Genomic DNA, 25,003 nt, shown 5'->3' on the forward strand with positions numbered 1-25,003 from the left:
TTCATTGTAGGCACTAAAACTTTTATTCATAATCCAGCATTAGCTGCTCAGGCATGTCATTGACTCAACTGTTTGTTTTTTAAATACTTTATTGCAAAGTAAACGTGCATTTGGTGCCAGCTGGTGATAAGCTCCCAGCTGCTAAAGTATTGTAATTCAGACAGCAAACAACTTTCCACAGTTATTTTAAAGAAAGTAAACATTTAAAAAGAAATGTTCACACCATCAAAATTATTTTCTGACATCCATTTTAAAATTTGGCTTGTTATGTTTGTCAAAGGTATTTCTCAAAGCTTTAGAAGCAGCTTCAAGTTGCAGTTTATTGATGCAAGACTGGGCGGTCACGATGATTTCAGTTCATCTGGTTTATTTCACAAGGAGGATGAGTGATTCAACTGACTTATCTGCACTTAATAGGTCAAAGAGAAAATGTTTAAAGAGTTTTATGATTTTGCTATTGTGGCATGTAGTGTGCAACATGATCAGGGCATTCTTAGATGTGTAGGAGATGGAGGAATGAGTATTAAATATAATTTTAAGTATGTTGATATTTGAAACATTCACAACATTCAAAGGTCCACCAGTACTCATGTGACGTGGGAGACTAGTTGCATATTACGTAAAATGGATTTCAGTTAACTACACTGTGCTTAGATGCAATTAACAGACTTTTATTGCAATAAACAATTTCTATAATAATTATAAAGTGACATAAGGGCAGAGATTTTTTAAGAGGGGCTACCAGAAAATCTATCGTGTAGCAGAATACTACTTCTATTCTTTTTTTATTTTGATGAAACTCAAAGCAACACTTCACAGAAATAACTAAACATTTGAACTGCTTACATATTTGCATTATTTACATAGAAACATCTGATATCTAATGTCAAAACACAAGAAAAGTAACATTAAACTCTTAAATACGACCTATATTAAGATATTATCTCATCACAATAAAATAGTAAAGTCAAAATTATATGATGCTAACTTGTATGAGATAAATGAATCAGTTATGAGACATAATTATAGTATTTTATTATTGTAAATTAGTTTAATCAATAAGGCAAACTGTTATTTACATAATGTAGAAATTATGAAATACAATGATACTTTAGAAATGTTAACTTTTCTCATCTGTTCTACCATAACACATAAATACCATCCTCTAAAAATACATCGTCCTAACTTATACTTTCAATTATTAAAAATGTGTAGTATTTTTTCTCAAAACAAACTATAACTTAACCAAATTTCTTTCTCCACCCATTAACCTTCACGCTACAACCAGGTTCAGAGTTAGAGTACTGTAATTAACGGACGGTCCCTGAAGGCAGCATAAGTAGGAGAGGTTGCTGTGTTTTTGTGGAGAGTGAGTAGAAAGCAGAGGACGAAGCAGAGAGTGTGAACTCAAAAACCTGGTCCAAAGCTTCGACACACTGCCAACTTTTACCCTTAAAAGGACTCATATCAATTTTCTCTCAACGGTAAGTAAAAATATATCACGGAATATTAAATTATACCTTTGCTTCGGCATTTTCCTTTTGGGTTTTTCTTCTCGTTTAGATTTTTTTTGTAGTGACCGTTTAACGGTTTCAAAGTGTGCAGTAATAAACGGGTTTTGTGACCTTTTTTGATTAAAGCTTAAAGTAAAAGGAGTAACTACGCGTGTTTATGTAAGTTTAATTAATTCACACGAAATCTGAGTGATTTGTTTGCTGTAATTTGGTCCGATGATGACAAAGCTGGTTTTGTTCTCGGTGGTAATTAACGGGTCGTTGCGGAGGTACACGGTTACAAGCGACTTTAAAAAGAAAACTTTAAAGCATTTTAATTTAATAAAGTAAAATTTATCACTTTGTTTTGCGTTTTTGTCAAAATTTCTTTACATTGCACACTTTTCTGGTCCCTCTGTTCAGGATTTTTACCGCTGCTCTGTACTTTCTGAGACATCCGATATAAAAAGAAGAGCTTAAATAAGTCAGAGGAACGTTTTGGAAAATGTTTCCTCTGCTTTTTGAGACGTCGTGGTGTGTCAGTAGCTCAACCAAGGAACGTTTTACTTTTCGGTACTCTAACGCTTCCTCCTAAAAATGACTCAGATCTTCCACTTTTCTAATGACATCTTATGTAATCCTTCATATATCTCTTATTTTATCTCTAATTTGGCTTCCTTTCTGTTAAAACCAGGATCCTGCTCATCATCTGCCATGGCTGTGGAAGGTGGAATGAAATTTGTCAAATATGTGCTTTTCTTTTTCAACTTCATTTCGTTGGTAAGTTCCAACCAAATTCCCCTTCTCCTGACACTTTTATTGTTAAAAAGTTAGCAGACTGGGTGTGGGAATCCACTAAGAACTTCATCAACAGGCTTCACAGCATGAAAATACCACAATTTCACATTATCAAAGATTTAAACCTAACTTCAAACCTCACTAAAACCTTTACCTGTGGAGCCAGAAGTGAAGCAGGACAAAGAGTGCGTCCGTGTCAGCTTTGTGTCTCTTTTTGAACAGGCCTGTGACTTAAAATTGAACCAAACCTCTGTTAAATCAGCGGATGAACACTCACACTGGTCACACAACCTACTTTCTCTTCTTCCGGCATCCATATGCAGGACTTGTTTACTTTTGACATCTATGAAATCCTGGATGAGATTAAACTTTTCCAGCTTATTGCCTGTTTGAAGTCTGGGAGTTTTAGAGGTGGCGATCGTGGAATCTGAATCTTTTGACCAGGTTATCAGAGTCATGTGATTCTTTCCAATCAGTATATTCAGTTTTTATTTATTTGTGGACCCTGTTCTATACTTAGCGCTGTACTGTGCAAACCCTGTTCTGGGTTGCAACCTCACAGCAACTTCAACTTGCACATGAGGAAGCCAAAATGACTAAGCAATGTGGCTATTGTTTCAACTTTAGCAGTTCTTTCGACTTTAAGAGTTAGAAGTTTCATGCAGGTGTAAGAGCGTGTAAATAAACACTCTGGCTATGCCTGATTTTCCATCTTACTACGTCATAGAAAATTCCCTGGATGTTACTCAGTAACTAATGTATTTTAGTTTTTGTGCAGTGAGCATTAAATTTAGGTTTGACTAACCATTCTTCTTCGGGATCAGTGCTTTTATTTTACAATTTTGTGTCATGTACATCAGATTTATATATTATGGTTTTAGACACAGAAAATAGCAAATATAGTTGAATTACTATGGCCTAACCTCTGTTTTTTATTACATAATATATTCCAGGATATGTTCGACATTTTTTGGCTCAATTCACCTGCTGACTTCACTCCTTTTTTGTTCCCCAGTGTCAGCTATCAGCCACCCAATTGACCCGGGCTCAAATATTTACACTGCTGTTGTCAACAAGAAAAAGTTTGCATTTTAAGCCAGTGCTTAGCACGGGTTACAGGGAAACCAATGGATGGCGTGCATTGGTTGGAGATGTTCACAAGCTAAAGAGTTTATGTAAGATTCAAAGCATGAAGAAACTATTGGTGTAGTGATTAAAAGTGGTCTGTTTGTGCTAAAATTGAACCAAACCTCTGTTAAATCAGCTGATGAAGTTTATAAAGCAACAATTTTCTACAATTGTGAAGAAAATTTTTTTATTTTTGGCAACAAAAATCTCTTACTGCTTTATATGTTAAATATCAAGGTGAGAAATTGCTGGACTTGTTTAACGAGCAGACCACAGTAATTGTCAAAAGCGGCATTATTAACAAATACATGATATTCAAAATCCAACCAGTCACATTTGAACAGGCTCTAGCTGTTAAAAGAATATATTTGCAGAAGTAAAAATGAAAATCAGAATTTATTAGTTGATGATAATATGGATATTCTTCGTTTTGCAAAGACATAAAAACAATAGAAACACAACAAGTTTGTAACCTTGGTATACATCATGACTTTAACCATAAAAGTCAAAGATGAGAATTAGATACCATTGATAATTTGGCATATTTTTTATCTCGTTGGCTAAATAGTCTGCTGTTGGTGTTTTTATCAGCAGGTTTTGATTGCTGTTAATCGTCAGTAAAGTTGTAAAAAGTACAGTGATATGTCTGGGTGTAAGAAGGTAAAATAAAAAGTAAATACTTAGAAATACAAACACAAGAATACTGGTTAGACTAAATTAGCCCTTTTGAACCCAAGAAAGTTTTTTATTTATTTTTTTAATATGTAGAATAATTAGAAATATCTTTTTTTACACGTTCCCCCTGCTTCATTCTGCCAGTTTTCTGTCCTCAAACTTTTCATCCGAATGTTCTCACTGATGTTCTGTGACAAAAAGGAGTTAATTTTAAAATTTGCATCAGTTTTCTGGAAAATTTTAAAGAAATACAGTAATGTTGAAAGGTAGAAAACTAGTAATAAGCTTAAATCTTTATGGATTATATAAAGTTTGTTTTTAAACATTTTTATAAAATCTTCTAACAGAATAAAATAAGTTTTTGCTGTTTTTGGGGCGTTTTATTTCTGTTTTAATGTCCTCACAGCCATGTATCAGTTTGCAAAAGCGGATTATTTTTAACTCAACTGAGATAACAGAACCTTGCCAAGTCTTTCTAGAGAAGCCTTTTTCTTTTTTTCTCATTTTTTAACCATGCTTCTCTAATAAACACATTCACAGTTCAGTGAATGTACTTCCCTGTTGTTTGCTTAAGAGCTGCTTGATGTGAGCTGATCATAGCCAAATAATTACACACACACACACGCACACACTGTTTGTAAAAGGTCCGGACTGCTACCATCACCCCACCCAGAAGATTGACAAAGTCTCATATGATCATTTTCCACATTCAGGAACTGAAGTATGTCGTAACTTCCCATCAGTTTCGTTGTTTAGGTGCAATGGTCAGTCAGCTAGATTGAGAAAATTCTGTGGGGGTTTTTGTTACATTTAGCAGGTCTTACTTCCATAGTTTTAGCATTTTCGTACGTGACTATTTGGGGTTCTAAAAGAATCCACTCCCCCTGACCCTGGGTCAGTTCACACCTGCTTTGAAAACACATGACTCAGGGTTATTTTGTCACAGTTTTCTTAGACATTTTGGTTTGATTAGGAGAATCTGTTGTATTTCATAGGAATTGAACGGCCAAAATGAAAATCAGGAACATAACTAGCGGCAGTGTAAAAGCTTTAGTTAATAAAAGACCATTTCTAATACCTAAGGTGGGATATTTATAAAACACTAGCTCACTATTTGTAAAACCTAAATTATTAAAATTAGTTGACATAGTGAAAGAACAGACATCTAATCAATAATTTACTATATATAATATTATATATTGTATCCAAGAATAATTACTTGTTGTTTTGGATAACTTGAACAGTTTTCTGCTGTTTGGACATTGTCTAAGTTCAATATTATTTCAGAGTTTGACTCAATTTACTGATGCACAAAAGTTTTTTACTGAATTTGTACACTAATTTGAGATTCCCTCCATAACTTATAAATTTGCTCCTTAGTCTTAAGCAGTTTTTTAATGTTTTCCGTTAACTGTTTTGGTGATTTTCTTATTGATCATCCGCTGTAATTAAAATTAAAAAGATACTGTAGTGATGGGTTAACTATAAAATACGAGTTTACTTGTTAAATGTATGGGTTATAAAAGTAATAAATATATAACCCGTACATTTATTGCTTGTGGAAAGGAGTGGAAATTTTGATAGGTTTATACTTCCAAAGTTTTGACATTATAGTTCATACTGTATTTTTTGTACATATTCAAATACACACAGATTTAAGCTTTATAATTGTATATATTTTTCCTTCTTTACACATCAAATTATTTAACTCAAGCAAACTAAACTAATATGCAGTGTTTCATAACATGAATACAAAACGATTTGTTCACAGGTATGAAATGGAAATAGGTTTGTCCAAAATAACTGTGTATAAAACAGATGTGCAAGGTAATCAAACATCACATAATCTCTTTAGAATCAAGAATAACTTTAGTTCTTTTTAGAGCTGTAATCAAAATATTTCTAGATGGGTACATTAAAGATTAGGCCTGAGTTTTACCACAGTGAAAAACTCATTAATTACTTTATTTGCTGTGTACATTTAAACAACAAGCAGATAGTTTAACTTTCAACAAAATATAGCTGACATGAGAACTAAACTGGTCTCCTGTTCTTCTTACAGTTATGTGGACTTGCACTGATTGTCGTGGGAATCGTCGTGCAGGTTTCTGTGCACAAAAGCTTTCAGATCTTGGACGCCAGCGCCTCTGCAGGCCCCATTCTGCTCATCGTGGTGGGCCTTCTGACTTTCTTTGTCGCATTCTTCGGCTGCTGTGGAGCCTGGAAGGAGAACCACTGCATGGTCGCCACGGTAATGCACTGATCCACAGCATCTTTTACAGTCATAAGTGAAGCTATAGCAGAGGAGAGTGTACGCAGATTTATTTCAAATCAATTAAACATGGATATAAGAATAACACAAATGACATCAACAGCCAGTGTATTGGGTTTGTTTATTTTTTCCCAATTTTTAAAATTTCTTTAGAACTATATTATAATTATTTTCCACCATTATTTATTTTTTAGTTTAGGTTTTGTTCTTGTTTATCCATCAGTGCTTCTGAAGCATAACTTGCCATGGGATTAATCCTGTAATAACCAGGAAGACTGTTTGCAATGCATCTTTCATTGCAGCTGTAACAGCTTTAACTCTTCTGTAAAGAGTTTCCACAAGGTTTAGTAGTGTATTTATTTTTCCAGAAGTGAAGATAGGGAGTGTTTATTCACGAACTAGCCCAATGGTAATTAATTATGAACTGTATTGAGAGTGAATATCGTTGTTAAATCAGCAAAGGCAACTCCAAATCCCTATACTACTAGAGAGTGTAGAGATATTTATAAATGTGCCACATATGTAAATAAAGCACTTAATTCTCACACAGTTAATGGTTATTCCTTTTGTAGATAACATTCATTCTCCTCACTTCACACAGCAAAACTTAAATAATCGTGATAGAGCTGAACTTTGTCTAAGTTTCATCAACAAGTCCTTTCTTATCGCCTGTTCTTTGTTGTATTCTTAGCAAATCCCAGCAATTTAATTTGCTTTCTTTAGAAAAAGTTCATTTCGAAAATGGATTTTTAACTATTCCTTGGACCAAATCAATCTCTCCTTCTCCATCAGCCATTAATGTGTAAAACAAAAATAAACTTATACATATCTGGACAGGAAAACCAATATTTTTGAAGTAAATATTTACCTCCCTCACTTTTCTTAATTGTTCTGCAGTTTTCCTTCTTCCTCTCGTTGGTCGTCATTGCTGAGATTGCTGCAGTAGTTCTTGGATACATATACAGAGACAAGGTATGTGTACACTTCACTCTTTGTTATGTTGTGCAACTCCCTACAGGAGGCGTGTTTTAATTTTCTTTTTGCGTCTTCTGTGTAGGTTAAAACCATGATAGAGAAAAATCTCTCTGATATGATCGTGAACTACAAGACGGGCTCACAAGAACTCAGAGAAACTGTGGATAAATTCCAGGAGAGTGTAAGTTCAGCGTCGACTGTCCTCGTCACTGTTTGCATTGCTCACCAACACCTTTGCATAACAGTTCTGCATCCTGTTTGTCCTTCAGCGTGTCACATTGTTACTCTTTGTGCCATCTGCTGGCCCAGGCTGCAGCTGGCTCTTCTGTTATCAAGGTTTTGTGTTGGCTCATTTGCAGTTGAAGTGCTGTGGCGATCAGAACTCCACTGATTGGCAGTACTACGGTGTCGATGGAAAAACGGTGCCTGTCTCGTGCTGCATAGAGGTCAAACCAGGCTGCGGAAACGGAACCATGACAAATAGCACCATTGTGTACCAGCAGGTAAAATATATTTATTGTGTTTTAGCTGTTGGAGTTTCAGGAACAGTAGGTAACAGGATGTCACCAGCCATCATGACCCGATAAGGTCATAGAAGTTAGCCGAAACTAAACACAGACTACATTCCATGGAGATGGAATGTAAATATTAGGGAGAAGTATAATTCCACTTAGATAAAATTGTTTCTGTGAGACAAATAAATGTAGACTTAAGACTTAGTCGTGATGCATGGATTTAGAGAGGCGCATGTGAGGCCTGATGGCTGTCTGTGCCTTTACAGTGTGTTAAAACAACCAGCTTTTATGCATACATAGTTCTCGTGTGACGTCACATTTCCAGGAACTTTGCTGTTGACAGCCATCTTGGTAGGTATTGAAACTATCATTACAGTTGCTAGCAAATAATTATAAAGTGTAAATGAAACTATGCACAGTTTTCTTTTACTTTATTTTTTATTATTTTCCTCAGTAGTGGAAACAAGACACAATCAACATTCGTTAGAAACAATACAAGAAATCCGATAAAGAAAATTGGAAGAGCAAAAGATCAGTTGTCTCCATCTTGTGCTTTACTGCTTTTTAACATGTAAATTATTTTCTAGTGAAAAAAAATCAGCTATGTGTTGTAAATAATTGCCTAATTCTCTGAGGTGACATGCGCAGTGCGGTGGGTGCTGACGCAACACGACGTCTGCTGTTAATACCTCTATAAATTAGAAGCAAGGTGATACAAACCTGATTACGAAAGCCACCACATTGTTAATCCTTCCCCAGTTGTGCAAGGGAACATGCTGCTTCAAGCGTTCCCTATAAATAACTGTGAACTGAACGGAGTTAGAAAGCAGTCCACCATGGATAAACTATGTTAGGAACTTGTGCAATTTGATCAGGAGCCAAAGATTTCAGTCCCTCTTTCAGATCACATGCTAGCAAGTTAATGTCTGCTCACTTTTTGTTTTGTATTTTAGGGTTGCCGTGACGTCATGGTGAAGATGCTAAAGAAAGACGCTCAGTGGTTGATAATTGCAGCTATCAGTGTTGCTGTCCTCCAGGTAGGTACTGGCTGTAAACCACATCATCAGAGGATTCACCTGTCGATATTTATTTGACCAATATCATTTTTTTAGTCTTAAGTTCATGATGTAAAAGAGAGAAACGTACTCCTAATTGAGGCGGTAATTAAGAAACAAACAGAAAAGGAAGAAATTACAAGATTATCCCCCTTTATGCATGATAATATACATCCCAAATCTTTATCAGAATTTTATAGAAACAAAACATAGAGCAGAAATAAACTTTCTGTTTGTGTCCTCATACATAGAAAAGGATGGGAGTTGTTGCTAGGGAAGCATGATATTATCTGCCTGGTCTCGGTATCGGCCGATATTAGCTGTAAGATTTAATATCAGCAAAATATTGGTCAAAATAACTCACTGATATAAAAGGCGCCGTTTCATAGGACAAGCCAGTGGCACCGATACCTGCAGCACGGCACTTCAGGTCTGCACTGTTTGAGTGTTGTCATTGTCTTAGAGAGACCAGATGTCATGAATAAATCTGACATTAAACATATGGCAAGTTTACATCATTTCCAGCCTCGTTTTTGTGTTTGGCTAAATTGACAAAGATAATATAGTATTTTAATTCCGCAGTAGAGAAATCAATATAGTTTCAATGAGTAGATATAGGAAAAAAATATCGGTATCGGTTATCGGCCAAATGAGTTTTAGTATATAGGTATATTGGATATTGACCAAAAATCAAATATCGTGCATCCATATGTCTTAGTTTGATGAGTTTCATCATTTGAAGGGGAAAAAAAGATGTGTGACCTGCCAATCAGGTTTTATACTTATTCTACTTATTTTAGCCCCATTTTCAAAAGGGCTAATTTAATCTAATCAGTATTCTAGTGTTTTTAAGTATATTTTTTATTTTACCCTCTTCGTCCCAGACATAACTATGTATGTTTTAAATGTTATATTTTAAATATAGCATCATGTGGGGCATCATCTTCATGTTAATTCATCCATTTCTTCTTTCAGCTTCTGGGCATCATGTTTGCTTGCTTGTTGATGAGAGGCATCCGCGGCGGCTATGAAGTCATGTGATTGGCATACAACCAAGTGCTGGGTGGTCGGGCCCTGCTTATTAGGAACTTCCATTTCAAAACAGTTAATATTCACGTTAAAGTTCCCATTTTATTTACAGGATTTTAAGTTTCTCCTTTATAGCAAAACTGGGGTTTTTAGTTTCATGTTGGATCATTATTCCCGCTTTTATACTGTAAATACATGGAGAAAGAAAAGCATTCTGAGGAAAGCTGATGATTGTCTTGGAGTTTAGAAAAAGACTGGAGGTTTTTAAAGCCTGACTCTTTGGAAAGTATTTTTGAGTTAAGTTTTTATGTTATGGTTTCATTTGTAATAAAGTCTCCTGCAATTACATGGATTTTCAATAAAGACAATTAAGAAATAAAAGTGGCATTGAGATATTTATTGCAAAAAAAAAAGCATAATGCAATATTGGCACAAAAACACAACACTCAGAACTTGAGTAAATAACATATAATTACAAAAAGATTCATGTTTCAGATGCTGAGTGCCAAAACTTACGAAAGGCACAGGAAGTATAATGATGAACTTTACAACTCCAGTTATGTTGTACTCCTTTGTTCTTTCAGTCCTCGGTGTTTGAACAGGTTGGATGAAACTTTGTGCTAAAATACATGAATTTAAATCTCCACGTGAACAAAATGATGGATACAAAAAGTAAACAGTAAAGTGCAATCACAACTTGACAGTCTACACCTGGGCTTCATCCCCCAATTTCTGTATTTTGTCTAAAATTTAAAGCTAATTCAAGTCTTTTGAACAACTTTATCGTGACCAGAAAGTTAGAAAATAAAAATAAAGCATAAAATGAGGTAACGGCAAGAGAAAATACAGCATGTTTGATTACAGCATGTTTGATGACAACATGTCCACAAATTCTGCATACAGCTCTCCTTACATTTATTACTACTGATTTACATCTGAATTTTTCATTTAACTTTATTTCTTTTTCTCAAGTAGAATCGTCTTTGTTTCCCCGACTTGCATTTTGTCCGAGTGTAGGTACAAACTCAGACAAAAGCAGAAGCTAAGCACGTGTTCAAGCAGCAATGACCTGAAAAACAGGAACAATGAACATTTTAACCCGAGTTTTTAAACAATCCTTTGAAAAAGTATTCACACCCCTTGGGCCTTTTTGTACTGAATGAAATACCAGCACAAAGCCGTGCATAATTATGAAGTGGGAGTAAAATGATGCCAAGTTCAAAATACAAAGTTCTTTTAGCAATCTGAAAAGTGTGGCATACATGTTTTTAGCCGTTTCACTCTTGATTCCCCTAAATAAAATCCAATTCAAGCAAGAGCCCTAACATGCAAAATATTACGAACACACCAAGGACAGGATGAAACAAGGTGGCAGCAACATGCTGTGGGGTTTGTTTTACTCAGCTGGGTCAGAATTACACTGGGGTCTGGACTCACCTTCCAGTCGGATAATGACCCAACAAAACGACCTAGTTAAAGTCCCAGTTTCATTTGATCTTGACAGATTTTATTTTTAAGAAAGAAAAGCAGTCTGTCCCATTTTATGTTGGTCTATCACATAAAACTGTGGATTTAAAATGAAGAAATGTAGAAAAATGAAAGGGTGTGAATACTTTTGCATGGCACAGCAGATAAGCGCTCCAGCGGAAATTAAACTTCCCCGCCAAGGTTCAGAACTGCAAACAGAAACACCTGTTGTCTCTGATAAAAGACTGTTTGACGTCATGTTTCCATATTAAATTGTCATCGAGCAAATTAGCATCAGTGTCCGGTGTTGGTTTTTCTTTTGAACCCAATCTAGCCAGGAAATGTTCTACATTTCTTTTTTAAGAAGATGTTGACACTCTTGTGTGCAACACAAGTGACTATAATCACAGGATCAGGCTTCCTGTCAGTGATGGCTCGCAGCGCCGGGGAAGTTTGCAGACATGAGCACCATGCAGTGCAGCAGAAGTGACAGCTCTGACTCTGCAGATTTAAAAAAAAAACATAGATGTATAAGGTTAGGGTAAAGACACATTCCTTTACATTTAAAATGAGGAAATAATCTTAAAAAAAAAAAGAAGATGTGAAGTAGAAGTCTATGAAAGACTTCGTTGCCCCTCAATGACAAATTAATTTCTGACTTGTGTTTTTATTGAGTTTCTGTAAAAGGAGCATCAGAGCGATGGTGTCTACCCTGACTGCAGAAGGTAGAAGATTTATCATGCAAAAAATAAAAGTACACATTATTTTACATTGGTCAACCCATTTAATCAGATATGATCTACTCACATGATCTTGTTTACAATCTACAAATATGTCAACCAATAGAAAATGAGAAACTTGTTTAGCTGAAAGTATGTTTTGTTTTTCCACCAAATATTGATTCCTGAACTCTCCCTGAATTAAAACATTAGGATTGTTGTTTTTAAACAAATATGAACTTGTTTTATTTGAGGTCTGAAAGCACTGCATCTTTTTTTGTTACTTTGACCATTTCTCATTTTCTGCAAATAAATACTAAATCTTTGCTTGGAATTTCAGATATACGTTGTCAGTAGCTCATAGAATAAAAGAACAATCTTAATTTTACTCAAACATATAAAAGTAAACAGTAAAATTATAATTTTAAATGGTTTCTTAAAATTTTCCAGAGCTGTATATTCAGTGAAGTACGAAACACAGCTAATAAATCCACGTACCTTTTAAAGCAGAGGACACCTGAAGCCACTGGGACAGCCACTCCAGAGACTGACTGGTAGCAAGACCGTCAGCGTTCATCCCTCTCACATAACAAGCCTGCAACAGGAAAGACTTACATCAGCCTGAAAAACAGCTTCAGCTTGGGGAAATAAAACTCACCGAGTGACGAACCTGTTTGAGTTCCCAGTCACTGAGCTGGTGAGGGCCCATTCGGCTCAGGGCTCGGTCCAGCTGGAGCAGCTCCACGGCGTGGCTGTTCAGCCGTCGACCAATCAGGAAGCCCGGGAGACGGGGCGTGAGGAAGAGGAGGGGGCTGATGCGTCTCTGATCAGCCACAAACACGGATGAGCTCAAACAGATGCAGCAGAGAGAAGGTGGATGAGAGGAAGGTTTTGCTCACCATCTGATCGTTGCTCATTGTGTTCATGGCCAGAGGAGCTCTGGAGAACAGACTTCTGACAGCCAGGATTTCAGAGACATTCGGGTTTCCGCCGCGTTGCACCTGGATGCAAACGGAAAGCAATCCTGCTAAAGCTGACCAGAAATCACAGCACACTTTAACAACTTTGATTTTGTTTTTAAGCAAGACGGGCCCAACGCAGACATTAGCATATTGAAACACGGCTGTGGATCGGTTTAAAGAGTTGCAGCGAAATAAAACAGAAACGAAATGCTGTTTTCTCAAATAATAACTTTAAATCTTTTCTTGAAATCATTGAATATTCTGTATATTCAAACCAACCACATTTATTGCCACCCATGACGTGAAAAAAATGTTTAGATTATTTTAATAATACTCAACTCATTTAGCAAATGATTAATCGTTAACTACAGTGAAATGACATTTGACGAAACAACAACATACTCAGAGCATTAAGCAAGCCAAAAATATATACATTTTGGATTTAAGATAAAAAAAATGTCAGTTTTAACATAATCCTGTTCAAATTTTCTTGATTAAAAAACCCCCAAAATATTAAATCTCCTATTAAGCATCTTTTGTTGTCCTGTTATTGATTGGTGAATAATAATAAAAATAAATTAACCCTAAAGTTTCTTGATGCCAAGTCAAGCAGAAAGGCCTGAACTTTTCACATGTTGATGTTAGAAATATTATTTTAGTTGCAGATGCATCCTTTACTACAAATGATCAAGCATTCACTAAAGAAATTATATTATTGCATTTTAGACAATACAATGCTTATTTTCTTATTTAAAAAGGAACTAAATAATTTGTTTTAATTAATTTCTATTATTTAAAAAAAAGGCTTCAATGTAAAATCAGCAGAAAGTGCCAATTTGTTAAAATTCGATTAATCGTCAGCATAATCAGTAACTAAACTAATCATTAGCTGCAGCCCTAATTTCTGATACATTTCCTTACCTTAGTGCAGAGATTCTTCAGAAGACCTTGCAGGTGACCGTTTTTGACCTGATGACTCACGTCCTCCAGCTCTTTGAGAACCGGTTGGTGGTGCTGAGTCCTGTGGGAATGATACACTTTCCGAAACTCCAGCTGCTGCTGGGGAGTCCAGAAGTGAGGAATCAGCAGCTGACGAGGGAAAAAGTACCTGGAAGCCACACGGAGACATTGGTGTTACCGACTACAGTGGTAATAATCAGGCACAAACATTCATCTTTTTAAAATTGTGTGCTGAATATAAAATAAAAAAACATGTAAACATGAAACTCACATTAGGAAAAAAATCAGGTAGTTTGCAAATGGAGGAATGGTAATAATCACAAATGGGACGGCCTTTATTAGGTCTCTGCGAAACTGAGAAGCATAGAGTACATTAGTATACAACATCAGAGAGAAATCAGTGAAATGAGACAAACTTGGTCTAGTTTCTAGTGCAAATATCTTGGCACACTGGGAATGAGACAAAACTAACTTGCAAGTAACTTTTCAGCTTGTTTTAAGTCAAACATTTCTTAATATTTATGGAAAAGTAAAGATTATTTCAGATACAACATGGAAAAAAGTATTTTTATTAGTGAAATAATCCTCCAACGGAACTTGTACTTTTTCATCATTAAAGAATTAACTTAAAACAAACTGATATCTTGATTAAACGCAAGTTGTAAGTTAGTACATTTGAAATAAGACAAAACTAAGATATTTCGATTAAAAATACTTGGTGAGTGTATTTGCAGACCTGAGTGAAGTTGGCCCCCCCACCTTCTTCAAATCAGACAAAATTGGTGTCAAACGTTAGTGCTACGTTTGTGCAGCAAAAATTTTCGTTTGTGCCGCTATCATTTTAAAGCTATAAAGAAAGTTGGATTTCATAAAAGTTGAGGGGCTGGTTGACCTTTTGCCCTTTACACTTTCATTAATATCTTCAAAGCCAAAGCAGCACAAACAACATTTTTTGCTGCACAAACCAACACAAACGTAGCCGAGTTGATTGACACCCATTTTGTCTGATTTGAAGAAGGTGGGTGGGGGGTTGACCTTGGATGACCTCTAGAAACATTTCTTTATATCTTTAAAATGATAGCGGCACAAACAAAAAATGTTGCTGCACAAACCAGCACAAACGTAGCACATACGTTTGACACCAATTTTGTCTGATTTGAAGAAGGTGGGGAGGCCAACTTCACTCAGGTTATTTGCAGTGAGATCATAAATGTTAGCCACTCTGTAGCTTTTGTAAAACAGCATAAATGTGTAACCTGCAAGAAGATTGAGTTCTAAGATTATATGACGGGAATCTCACAGAGACTCTATGTTTAGTCTTGATAGGACATCCAGTTGTTTTTCTGTAATTCTTGTTAAGGACACCATCTTGTTATTGAACAATGACAAAAATACATTGTTCATCTGTTTTCTATATTTTCTTGTTTATGAAAGCACCAGTTTTAGCATTCTAAAGCAAATACACATTTCGGCTACATTAAGAAAAGTAAATTTTAACATTTATTCTTTGGACCTAGATTGACTGAAATCAGATTCGCAATGTCTAGATGCAGTATTGATCCAAGGCATTTTCTCAGTGCATCATAGGCAATGATAGGCTGCTGCCACCAGGGGGGGAGACATTGGTACTCAGAAAATGTGCCTGGTTTGCAACACTTATTTTTGGTATTGTAAGACAAAACAAACTGGTTATAAGGTTACAAAGTCTTGTAGCAAAAAGGGTCATTGTTGGTCTCTCTGCAGTTATTAATACTGTTGCTGAGATCTTTCTAAATTAAAAAGTAAATTCTTTTTTATTATTTAATGTAATTTGACATTTCGACCCCCTTTCAAGCTCCTCATCCAGGCTTCACACTAACATTTTTTTTTATTTTTTTATTTTTTTATATTGTTGTGAGGAAAGAAACCCTACATCTAAATAAGTACCGGAGAAAATATCACTTCTTTAAGACACTGACCTGTCTGAGTTTTTCCATCTCCCTGTAGTGTAAATCGTGAAACTTTACTCCCTTCGTCAGCATTTTGGTTTTTATCTTCTTCACTTCTCTGGCATCCTGGAACAACATCTTGAATCCTGGAAGAAGATTCAAGTAAACATTCAGAGGAATTCAAGGAGAGCAAGAGGAAAGTGTCACTGTGTATCATTTGTAATAATACACACTGTAGTTAGCCAGAGTTCCTTCATTATACGCACAGATTTTGGCTTTACTCTCGTTTAGGTGTCAGATTTCCAGTGTAACTAGATAACACAAATAGTCAAACACTATTTCTAGATCACCATTTCTTTTAAAAGCAGAGTCAGGAAAGACAGCTGTGGTGAGGAATGAACCCATCTCAGTCTTGTTCAGGGTGCTGGAGGGCATCAGCATTAGCTAGTAGCTGTAATACAACGTTACAAACGTTTTATCACAAGAAAACTGAGAAATCTTTCAGAAATTCTCCATTGGATTTACATCTGGACTTTAACTGAGCCATTTTAACACATAAATTGCTTTGATCTGCCCCAGTGGATCTCAATCCTGCTTCACTCTTCCTTCTATCTTAGATGCATCTTTGCTCCAACATACCAGATTCAAATGACCGATTTCCTTTGACAGCAATACCTTCAAGTCAAGTTTATTTGCATAGCACATTTTAGCAACAAAGTAGTTCAAAGTGCTTTACATCATAAAAACATCACAGGTTTCACAAACATTACGTTTTGCTGAGTGCCACCATCAAATATGTTGGTCAATGCTCCAGTGATTATGGTTCTAAAGCAACTCTGAACAAGTGGGTGTTTTAGTCTTGATGTAAAGGAACTCAGTGTTTCAGCTGCTTTGCAGTTTTCTGGAAGTTTGTTCCAGATTTGTGGTGCCTAAAAGCTGAATGCTGTTTCTCCGTGGTTGGTAGGTGTGTGGCAGCAGTGAATCACCTAGGGGTCCTGAGGATCCAGAGCCACTCATCTAAACTGTTCCACTGAAGCTCTAGCTGCAAGTTTTGGGTCATCATCGTCCTGGAAGATTAATTTCCACACTAGCTTCAAGTCATTTGCAAACTTTAATATGTTTCCTTCCTGGAAAGGTTTTCATTTAGCATCGCCCTCCTTCCGCAGAGTCCCTGTCCCTGCACCAGAGAGAAACGCAAACCCACATAATGATGCTGCCACAATGGTTTACATTGGGGATGGTGTGTTCAGGATAATATGCTGCATCAGTTTTCTGCATGTAGGCCAACATGAGGAAAAGTAAAGCTCTGTTCTCTTCTGAACAGTTTCCCCTGTATGATGGACTTTGAACGAGACTCCATACACAGCTCTGGAAAAATTAAGATCCCACTTCATGGTCATTCCACCAAGTATTGCTCTCTGAACTCTTCCTGAGTTAAAACATTAGTATTATTGTTTCTAAATTAATATGAACTTGTTTTCTTTGCATTATTTGAGGTCTGAAAGCACTGCATCCTTCTCATTTCCTGCAAATACATTTTTGCTTGGAATTTCAGAAACATGTTGTCAGTAGTTCATAGAATAAAAGAACAATGTTCACTTTACTCAAACATATACCTATAAAAGGTAATATTTGAGAAACTGATCATTTTAAGTGGTCATTTAACTTTTCCAGAGTTGTATATGTTTACAATAGGGCTGCAAGTAACTCTTATTTTAGTAATAATTTATTCGGATTAAAATGACTTTTACTTAATTTGTACCAGGTGAAGCTAAAGCTATCTAATTTGAGGAGTTCCAGGTACAACATATTTGCAGAGAAATGTTTTTTTTTATCATCTTAAGTAGAAAATGCTTTTTTTTTTTTTTTACAGCTTTGGTTTAAATACTGTTATGAGAATGTTATTTCAGCAAATGTTGAACACCTGAATCACATAATTAGGCCATTAGGAGATAATTCAGGTGTGTTGGACTTGGGCCATATTGAAAAGTTGCTCTCCTGTCTTCAGTTTAGGTGGACAGCCATACATTGGTAAGTTTGTAATTGTGCTACAGTAACATCGAGGAAATCGTCTTTTAAGAAAGTCTTGATATTTTGAATGGATGGACTGATGTCAGATGTTCAAAGCACATTGTTTTATAATCCTGCTTTTACACACCTTTATCACTGATCTGTCTGGTGTGTTGGTAGTTTTTGTGGTGCCATTTGGTTAAACCTTTGTAAAGGGAATTGATTGCACTGGATTTATGTAGGGGCTACAGTTTATTCTACCTATAATTATTCAGAAAACTGGATGTGCCGCAGTAGCTATAAAAACAGATACACAAGGTTGATAACCTTCAGAACTAAACACTGACAGGGTAAACAGCATAAACCCATCAGTAGTGTTGCAGATGAGTACATTTTTCTCTTACCTTCCTTAAAGGTGTGATACAGCAGGAAAAATCGAGGAAATCGTCTTTTAAGAAAGTCTTGATATTTGGCATTTGCCCACTGGATTCTGGAGGAAACATATCGTCCAATACCTCGTCTGACTTTAGAAGAAGTAAAATGCCTACACAAAGGTAACCTGTGGCGTAAAAAAAACAAAATGTTATAAAATGCATAAAAGTCCTATCACAATGAAGAGTTAGAAGCACAAGAACACTACATTATGACACGGAACATGTACAAGTGACACCTTTTGTAAACATCTCCGATAAACATTTTTAAATACTCAGCAGGTTATCAACTGTCTGCATTGAGATTTAAATGTACTTAACGTTTGATTATTTAGCAGGTGTGTAGCTAGCTTAGCAAACCATGATACATTCCGGTTAAATCAAGTGAAAAAAGGCAAAGGTTCACCCTGGGAAGACAGACCTGGACTGGCAGGATACGTATTGAAGATAAAAGCCATGTGTTATCCTGTTTGTGCTCAGACCACTTAGTCGGGTCAAAGACAACCGGCTGCACAGACTCGAGCAGGAGAGCGCCATGTTTGACAGGCAGAGCAGTTACCGTGACGACGCTACTATACGGGAAAGCTGACAGTTGGTCATTTACCGTAATACACAGAAAACGAAACGCACATTATTTTACGTTTTCACTGAATGTTAGGTGGATTTTTGGGATTTATTAACAATACATGTTTAGTTGTTAGATCATATGAATGCTTACTCAAAATAAAAATAATACATTTTCTCAGAATGGGACAGTGACTGTTCTAGACCAGGGTTGAATGGTGGGGCCAGTGTTTTTCTTAAAGGCACACACACAGCACTAAAGAATGAATCAGAAATGACATGGTAATAATTCACCGTTTATTATATGAAACGAGCCAGATAGCCACTTGCAGCTTCAGTTTTCAGACTCCTGATTTAGCAGAAGAAAACTGGGAACCGATTTAAATATGGCTGAAGCTACAATACCTTAATTTTCAAATCATTGTTGAAATAAAAGTATGAAGGTTAAACAATTTAATTGGTCCCATTAGTTATTGTTTTTGTATAAAGAGGTGTGGCAATAGCAAAAGAGAGAATCAGTTGTGCAACAACATGTTTTTGTTGAATATCGTCTCTGCTCCATAGAAAATGAGCTGTTAGCATGTCATGTTAATCATAAGATTGTCATACAGCTACAGTCTTCAGTCAGAGGACTCTCCAGATTCGTTGGAAGACTAACAGCTACCAAGGATTCTTTCTGCCCACAGCATCACCATCTACAACGATTCTTTGAAGATTAGATGATGTGAGTTACAATATTTAAACTTCCCAAATGTTAGCCCGCTTCAACGTCCCTTTGACGATGAAACGTTTTAACGTACTGTTGACGTTAAAACGGTCTAAAGTTCCGATTTACGAGCTAAATGGAACGCAGCATTTTTTGAAATATTGCAAACTAACCGGTCTTTAAACATAATTGGTTGTTTAAAGTTGTACCGGCGTTTGTATATATTCCAGAAATTAAAAATTGGAGTTAGTGAGTGAATTTTAACTTAAACTCACATTTGTTGCTCGTGCCAGGCTGATAGTCACGTGAGCAGCAGACACTATAAAGCCGGAGGAGGTCACGCTCTGCCAGTTAATCTTCGTTTGAGAGAAGGCGAAGAATATCTTCCTCAGCGGTCTGAAGGGTTCCGTTTGTGTGGTTAAGTTACGGTCTTTTACTTATTTAGCTAAATATAACTTGATATAAACGACAGAAACATGATTTAACTTGGTTTATTTGTAAAATAAGAAAAAATAAGCTAGGGCCGTTAGTGTCGAAGCTAGCTTAATGTTAGCAAATTTGGGTACGAGCCAACGTTTTCTTTAGTTTTTTGTCATGAGTGTTGCTAAATCTGTCTACGTATCAGAAATGAATTTGTGACTGGTTGAGCTAGTGTGAAAGAAATTAAGAGAAACCTTTGGTATACGTCGCCTTCTGTATCTCCGTGAAACTTGCATTGCAGTTGGCCGAGTAAAACAAAATGTTTGGAGAAATGTTTTTAGTTGAAATCTACGTCGGCTCTTTACATTTCATGCTAATATGCATTTTATTTCCTCCCAGGTTGGCCCGTCCAAAGTAAATTTGTCTTACACATGGCCTCCATTAAATTCGGAACCAGTACTAGTCCATGCAAGGTGCCCTCTGAAGAGAGGGTAAAAGAGGTTGAAGATTATGGTAAATTTTAAGATTTTTTACTATTTGTAACCTGCAAAATCTGCCAGTTTTCTGTCTGAATCCATTTTGCATTCACTTCACTTCAGATAGCAGGGGAAACTGTGATCCAGACAAACTTCTACAGTGTCCTTTTGACAAAAACCACCAAATCCGCTCCTGCCGCTTCCCATATCACCTGATTAAGTGCAGGAAGGTGAGTTCCTGAGTTGATAAAGGGCTGGGAAAAATCTGCACTCATGGAAATACTTTAGTAGTGTTTGGTGGGTTTAAAATAGTTTATCAGAGATTAAAAATTTGTATATTTTAGATTTATCAGATGAATAGATTTGAATTGAATTCAGTGAATTTACACCCACTATACCAGATTACATCTGATCCTCCACTTTAAAAAAAATAATAATTTGATTCGTTTGTCATGTCAAATACTGTATTATTGGGCACTCTGTGAATACAGTTGCAGGAAAAATGCAAAACATCACTTTTTGTAGGTTAGGGGCTGACTTTCTTCTGTCATTCCTTCCTAGCATCAAGGTACATAACGTACAAATATCACACTGTGGGATTACATGGTGTTAATAATTTAACTTCCCCTTTTGGGATCAATAAAGTACTTTTGAATTTGATTAAAAACCTAAACTAGCAACTGCTTCTCAAACATTCACATCCAGATCAATGATGGAGTTGAGCATGTAGGTTTTAACTTGCAGCAGAATATGGCTGCAATTGTTTGAAATATTACTAGCAGCTGGATTAAATCCACACTTGGAGTAATAATTTTAAAATGCAACAATAATAATGGAAGTACTGGTGATTTTCCTCAGGGTTGGAGTACTGATAAAAGGTGAACCAGCCAAGCAATTGTAAAGGCTGCTTGCAGAGAACATGTGGTCACCTGCTTGTATTAGTAATTCAACAGACTCAAAGATCCTCCCCACTTCCAGTGTCTTAAATAAATTCCTCCTTGGATTATAGAAGTGGGTAAATCAAATGACTGTCCTGCTGCAATTGATTAGTAAGTTAAAGAAATCTCTCGCCACAGAATCACCCAAAACTGGCCAGTGAACTGAAAACCTGCCCATTTAATGCTCGCCATCTGGTTCCCAAGCACGAGCTTGCTCACCACACAGAGACCTGCGAAGACAGAATATCTGTGGACACTGAAAATGGTGAGATTATTTTATTTTCTATCCACCTAACAGAGCCGTTACGGTTTTTCTTTTAAATGGTGTAATGTACATGTGTCTTCTGTTTAACAGTTGGAAGCAGAAATGGACATGTTGGCTGGGATGTTCCAGTCAACACTTGGGTCAACCCAAACATGACTGAGGACTGGGATAAGGGTATGGTAAAATATTATAAAGGTTTAGAAGAGATCACACTCAATGCGTCTGGAGAAAATGTATTTAGATCAGTGTTTATCACACTTTTTCAGACTGAGGACTACTTACCCCATTTAAAAACTCACAAACAACCTAACTTGAAATTACATCTTAATATAAAACCTAGAATTAAAATATTACACTCTTGGCTCACTTTTTGTCTTTATCCATCCTAATGAGCAAGGTGGTGCTGTTTTCGGCTGCCCAGTGGTGCAGTTGGTAACAATGTTGCCTTGAAGCAAGACGGTCTTTCTGCAAGGAGTTTGCATGTACTCCCTGTGCTTGCGTGCGTTCTCTCCGGGTACTCTGGCTTCCTCCCACAGTCCAAAAACGTGGTTGTCGGGTTAATTTATTTCTCTAAATCCTCCTTAGGTGTGGGTGTGCATGATTGTCCTGTTTCTCTGTTACCCTGTGATGGACTGGCAGTCTGTTCAGGGTGTACCTTGCCCGTGGACTGCTGGAGATGGGCACCAGCACCTCTCACGACCCCAGTAGTGATAAGCATGTATGATCACGGATGGTTATTGTTTAGTCAATGTGACTGGACACAACAAAACCATGAACTATTGCTCAGGCCATTTTGGGTTATTTACAGATTCTGAAAGGGTGGATTCTAAGCTTTCCAATTATGTCAAGCACTTGGAAATCAAAAAAGTGGTTTACGTATTGTGTCCATTAGTAACTTAGAAGCATGATGAACTTGAGTTGCTTTGGCAAAAACAGAAATCCTCTTCTCCACATAAACGTACTTGCCTATTTCTATCGATTGTATGTATTGTGTATTTGCCAGGTAAATTATTTTTAATTCAATTAAAAAATGGCAGCTTCATTTTTTAATGAAGCTGAGATCACTCAAAGCTTTTCTTTTGAGTGACCTGGTCTTAAGCAACTTGCTCATTATTATTATTTGTAAATGCAAAATTTTGGTATGTCAATTGTATGAAACACATTTTTAGCTCATTTCACAGTAAATAAACTCCTGTTTATTTGCATGCCTCTAGGGGGCGCCTGTGGACCACAGTTTGAGAAAAGGGTTGATTAGATCAGGGTTTCCCAACCCTTGTCCTCAAGGCACACTGACCTGCATGTTTTAGATGTTCCCCTGCTTCAACAGACCCCAGTCAGATGAGTGCAATTCAGCAAACTCTGTAAATCAGCCATCAGTTGAAATCGTGTGCTGAAGCAGGGGAACATCTAAAACATGCAAGTCGGTGTGCCTTGAGGACCAGGGTTGGGGAAACACTGGAATAGATTAAGCTTCTCCCATATTGTCATGCATTTTATAATTCTTTGGATAAATGATTGCTCTGATATATAATGGTAGCAAATTGTCTTGTTTTGCAGAGGCAGATAATGTTCAAACTCCATTTGTGTGGGGTGTAAGCTCCAAGTTGAACCAAATGTAAGTGGTGGTCTTTACCTCAGCATTTTCTGTGCATACATTCCTTCATATTGACTTGTCTTTTTTTTATTATTATCCTTTCTGCAGACTGGCTGCCAGACCCAGTAACAATCTTGGCCCTAATTTTAGAGCTCCCAGTACGCTGCCATGGCCCAATTATGAGCTGTGAGCTCTTCCAAAGCTGTTCATATGCATGGAGTTTTTTTTGCTGTTCTTTTTTTTTGCATGTTTTGATCAGTTTGAATCAGTTTGAATAAACTATCTGAAACCTCTCATGGCTTGTAGTTGTGTGGATCTCATTTAGTGTAGAGGATGTTTTACAAATGTAACCTGTAATTGAGCAATCTTGTTTTCTTTCATAAGTCTTATTGTTTTTAAAGTTGTGACTTTGCTGTGTTAGACTTTTGGAGTAAAAGTTTTCTTTGTTAAATAATTGTGTGGTTTAGTTATCTTTAAATGTGCTAGCTTTTTTTTGTAGCACTAAAAAAAGTTGCACCACATGTAAACTTTTTGTAGAAGTTCCCATAATCTTGTCTGGAGCACAGTAGTTAAGGATTGTTACTTGAATATGGTAATTGAAGCAGCAGTTTACCCCCCATCATGGGTTAAGATGGGACTAGTTTGAGATGTAGATTCTGAGGTTTACTTTTGGATTGCAAGATAGGCTCAGTAGTTGAGTCTTTTTTTTCCCCCACTGATGATTGAATAAATTTCTCAGCATTTGAAGTTGGTGCTAAAGTGTCTTTATTGATGCAAACATACATGTCATGTCTATTTAAAAGTTCAACATAATCTTAGTGCTATTCATTAATGCAGTCTTTACTATAGGAAACACTTTTCTCCATTAAACTAAAGATGATGCACTCAATTGTTGACTTTCTACAACTTCCAAAGTGAAGTTTGATTTCTTTCTTGGTGTTAAGTGGTTTTGCATGTACATGACTACAGTAAGCATGATCTGACACTCGAGTCTGCCTCAGTTGCTTATACTAAAAATTAAGGTAAGTATAGACAGAAACTAGTTACTTTTCATTTTTGTTTAATATAAATTCTAGCCTTGCTTCAGTATAATGTTGGAGAAAGATGGTGCTGTTGTAACATCAAGGGGAAAAATGCATTTTAAGTTATTAAATTGCCCTGAAACAAACTTTAGAAATCCCAGAGAGACTGTAGTTTGAAAACTGTTTTTTAAGTTTAAGAGCATGACCTTTCCCAATATACACTGCTCAAAAAAATAAAGGGAACACTTAAACACAATATAACTCCAAGTAAATCAAACTTCTGTGAAATCAAACTGTCCACTTAGGAAGCAACACTGATTGACAACGGGGACCCCTTGTCGGGTCAATCAGTGTTGCTTCCTAAGTGGACAGTTTGATTTCACAGAAGTTTGATTTACTTGGAGTTATATTGTGTTAAGTGTTCCCTTTATTTTTTTGAGCAGTATATAATGGGTACATTGTGTAGCTTTTCACGAGGAAAAACTTTGGTTTAAATTGGTAGTTTGTCACAAAGTGAACAGCTGTATTAATATAACGTCACAGTAACATTTGATTTGAATTATTAAAAGATGGGTAAAATAAACATGAATATGGAAGCTGA

The 25,003-nt window shown here is 36.3% G+C and overlaps 3 protein-coding genes across 5 annotated transcripts; 2 read left to right on the forward strand and 1 right to left on the reverse strand.

The window, feature by feature from the left end:
- Positions 1–1,326: 1,326 nt before the first annotated feature.
- On the forward strand, positions 1,327–10,321 carry cd63 (CD63 molecule). The gene is made up of 8 exons (XM_081609224.1): positions 1,327–1,484; positions 2,188–2,273; positions 6,157–6,345; positions 7,264–7,338; positions 7,424–7,522; positions 7,701–7,844; positions 8,810–8,893; positions 9,887–10,321. Exons 2-8 carry the CDS (start codon positions 2,208–2,210, stop codon positions 9,950–9,952), a joined length of 723 nt encoding a protein of 240 aa, XP_081465350.1. The 5' UTR covers positions 1,327–1,484; positions 2,188–2,207; the 3' UTR covers positions 9,953–10,321.
- letmd1 (LETM1 domain containing 1) lies at positions 10,317–19,012 on the reverse strand. The gene is made up of 9 exons (XM_081609223.1): positions 18,839–19,012; positions 18,391–18,545; positions 16,007–16,122; positions 14,320–14,402; positions 14,010–14,196; positions 13,026–13,127; positions 12,797–12,949; positions 12,625–12,721; positions 10,317–11,908 (listed from the first exon to the last, which is right to left on the reverse strand). The coding sequence occupies exons 1-9, from the start codon at positions 18,952–18,954 to the stop codon at positions 11,832–11,834; spliced, it is 1,086 nt and encodes a 361-aa protein (XP_081465349.1). The 5' UTR covers positions 18,955–19,012; the 3' UTR covers positions 10,317–11,831.
- Positions 17,929–23,676, forward strand: gtsf1 (gametocyte specific factor 1). 3 transcript variants are annotated; one of them, XM_008414448.3, is made up of 10 exons: positions 17,990–18,007; positions 18,402–18,540; positions 19,593–19,705; positions 19,981–20,104; positions 20,507–20,620; positions 20,707–20,813; positions 21,660–21,786; positions 21,877–21,960; positions 23,344–23,401; positions 23,489–23,676. In XM_008414448.3, the coding sequence occupies exons 5-10, from the start codon at positions 20,539–20,541 to the stop codon at positions 23,568–23,570; spliced, it is 540 nt and encodes a 179-aa protein (XP_008412670.1). In that variant the 5' UTR covers positions 17,990–18,007; positions 18,402–18,540; positions 19,593–19,705; positions 19,981–20,104; positions 20,507–20,538; the 3' UTR covers positions 23,571–23,676. The 3 variants fall into 3 exon arrangements, with proteins under 3 accessions (XP_008412671.1, XP_008412670.1, XP_081465351.1); XM_008414449.3 differs by lacking the exon at positions 19,981–20,104 and having other exon boundaries at positions 17,929–18,007; XM_081609225.1 differs by lacking the exons at positions 17,990–18,007; positions 18,402–18,540; positions 19,593–19,705 and having other exon boundaries at positions 19,829–20,104.
- Positions 23,677–25,003: the final 1,327 nt, after the last annotated feature.

Source organism: Poecilia reticulata, chromosome 7 (genome assembly GCF_904066995.2).
Source record: "Poecilia reticulata chromosome 7, P_reticulata-male-v2, whole genome shotgun sequence".
Taxonomy (NCBI): Eukaryota; Metazoa; Chordata; class Actinopteri; order Cyprinodontiformes; family Poeciliidae; genus Poecilia; species Poecilia reticulata.

What these genes read in the sequence shown, in the direction of transcription:
- gtsf1 (XM_008414449.3), top strand. Translation starts at nt 20,539, where the DNA reads ATGGCCTCCATTAAATTCGGAACCAGTACTAGTCCATGCAAGGTGCCC. An exon ending in AAAAGAGGTTGAAGATTATG is followed by an intron (nt 20,621 to 20,706) that starts GTAAATTTTAAG and finishes ACTTCACTTCAG; the next exon opens with ATAGCAGGGGAAACTGTGAT. An exon ending in ACCTGATTAAGTGCAGGAAG is followed by an intron (nt 20,814 to 21,659) that starts GTGAGTTCCTGA and finishes CTCTCGCCACAG; the next exon opens with AATCACCCAAAACTGGCCAG.
- letmd1 (XM_081609223.1), bottom strand. Translation starts at nt 18,954, where the DNA reads ATGGCGCTCTCCTGCTCGAGTCTGTGCAGCCGGTTGTCTTTGACCCGA. An exon ending in GTGACTGGGAACTCAAACAG is followed by an intron (nt 12,722 to 12,796) that starts GTTCGTCACTCG and finishes TTCCTGTTGCAG; the next exon opens with GCTTGTTATGTGAGAGGGAT. An exon ending in GGTGTCCTCTGCTTTAAAAG is followed by an intron (nt 11,909 to 12,624) that starts GTACGTGGATTT and finishes TTAAATCTGCAG; the next exon opens with AGTCAGAGCTGTCACTTCTG.
- cd63 (XM_081609224.1), top strand. Translation starts at nt 2,208, where the DNA reads ATGGCTGTGGAAGGTGGAATGAAATTTGTCAAATATGTGCTTTTCTTT. An exon ending in GATACATATACAGAGACAAG is followed by an intron (nt 7,339 to 7,423) that starts GTATGTGTACAC and finishes TCTTCTGTGTAG; the next exon opens with GTTAAAACCATGATAGAGAA. An exon ending in TGGATAAATTCCAGGAGAGT is followed by an intron (nt 7,523 to 7,700) that starts GTAAGTTCAGCG and finishes GCTCATTTGCAG; the next exon opens with TTGAAGTGCTGTGGCGATCA.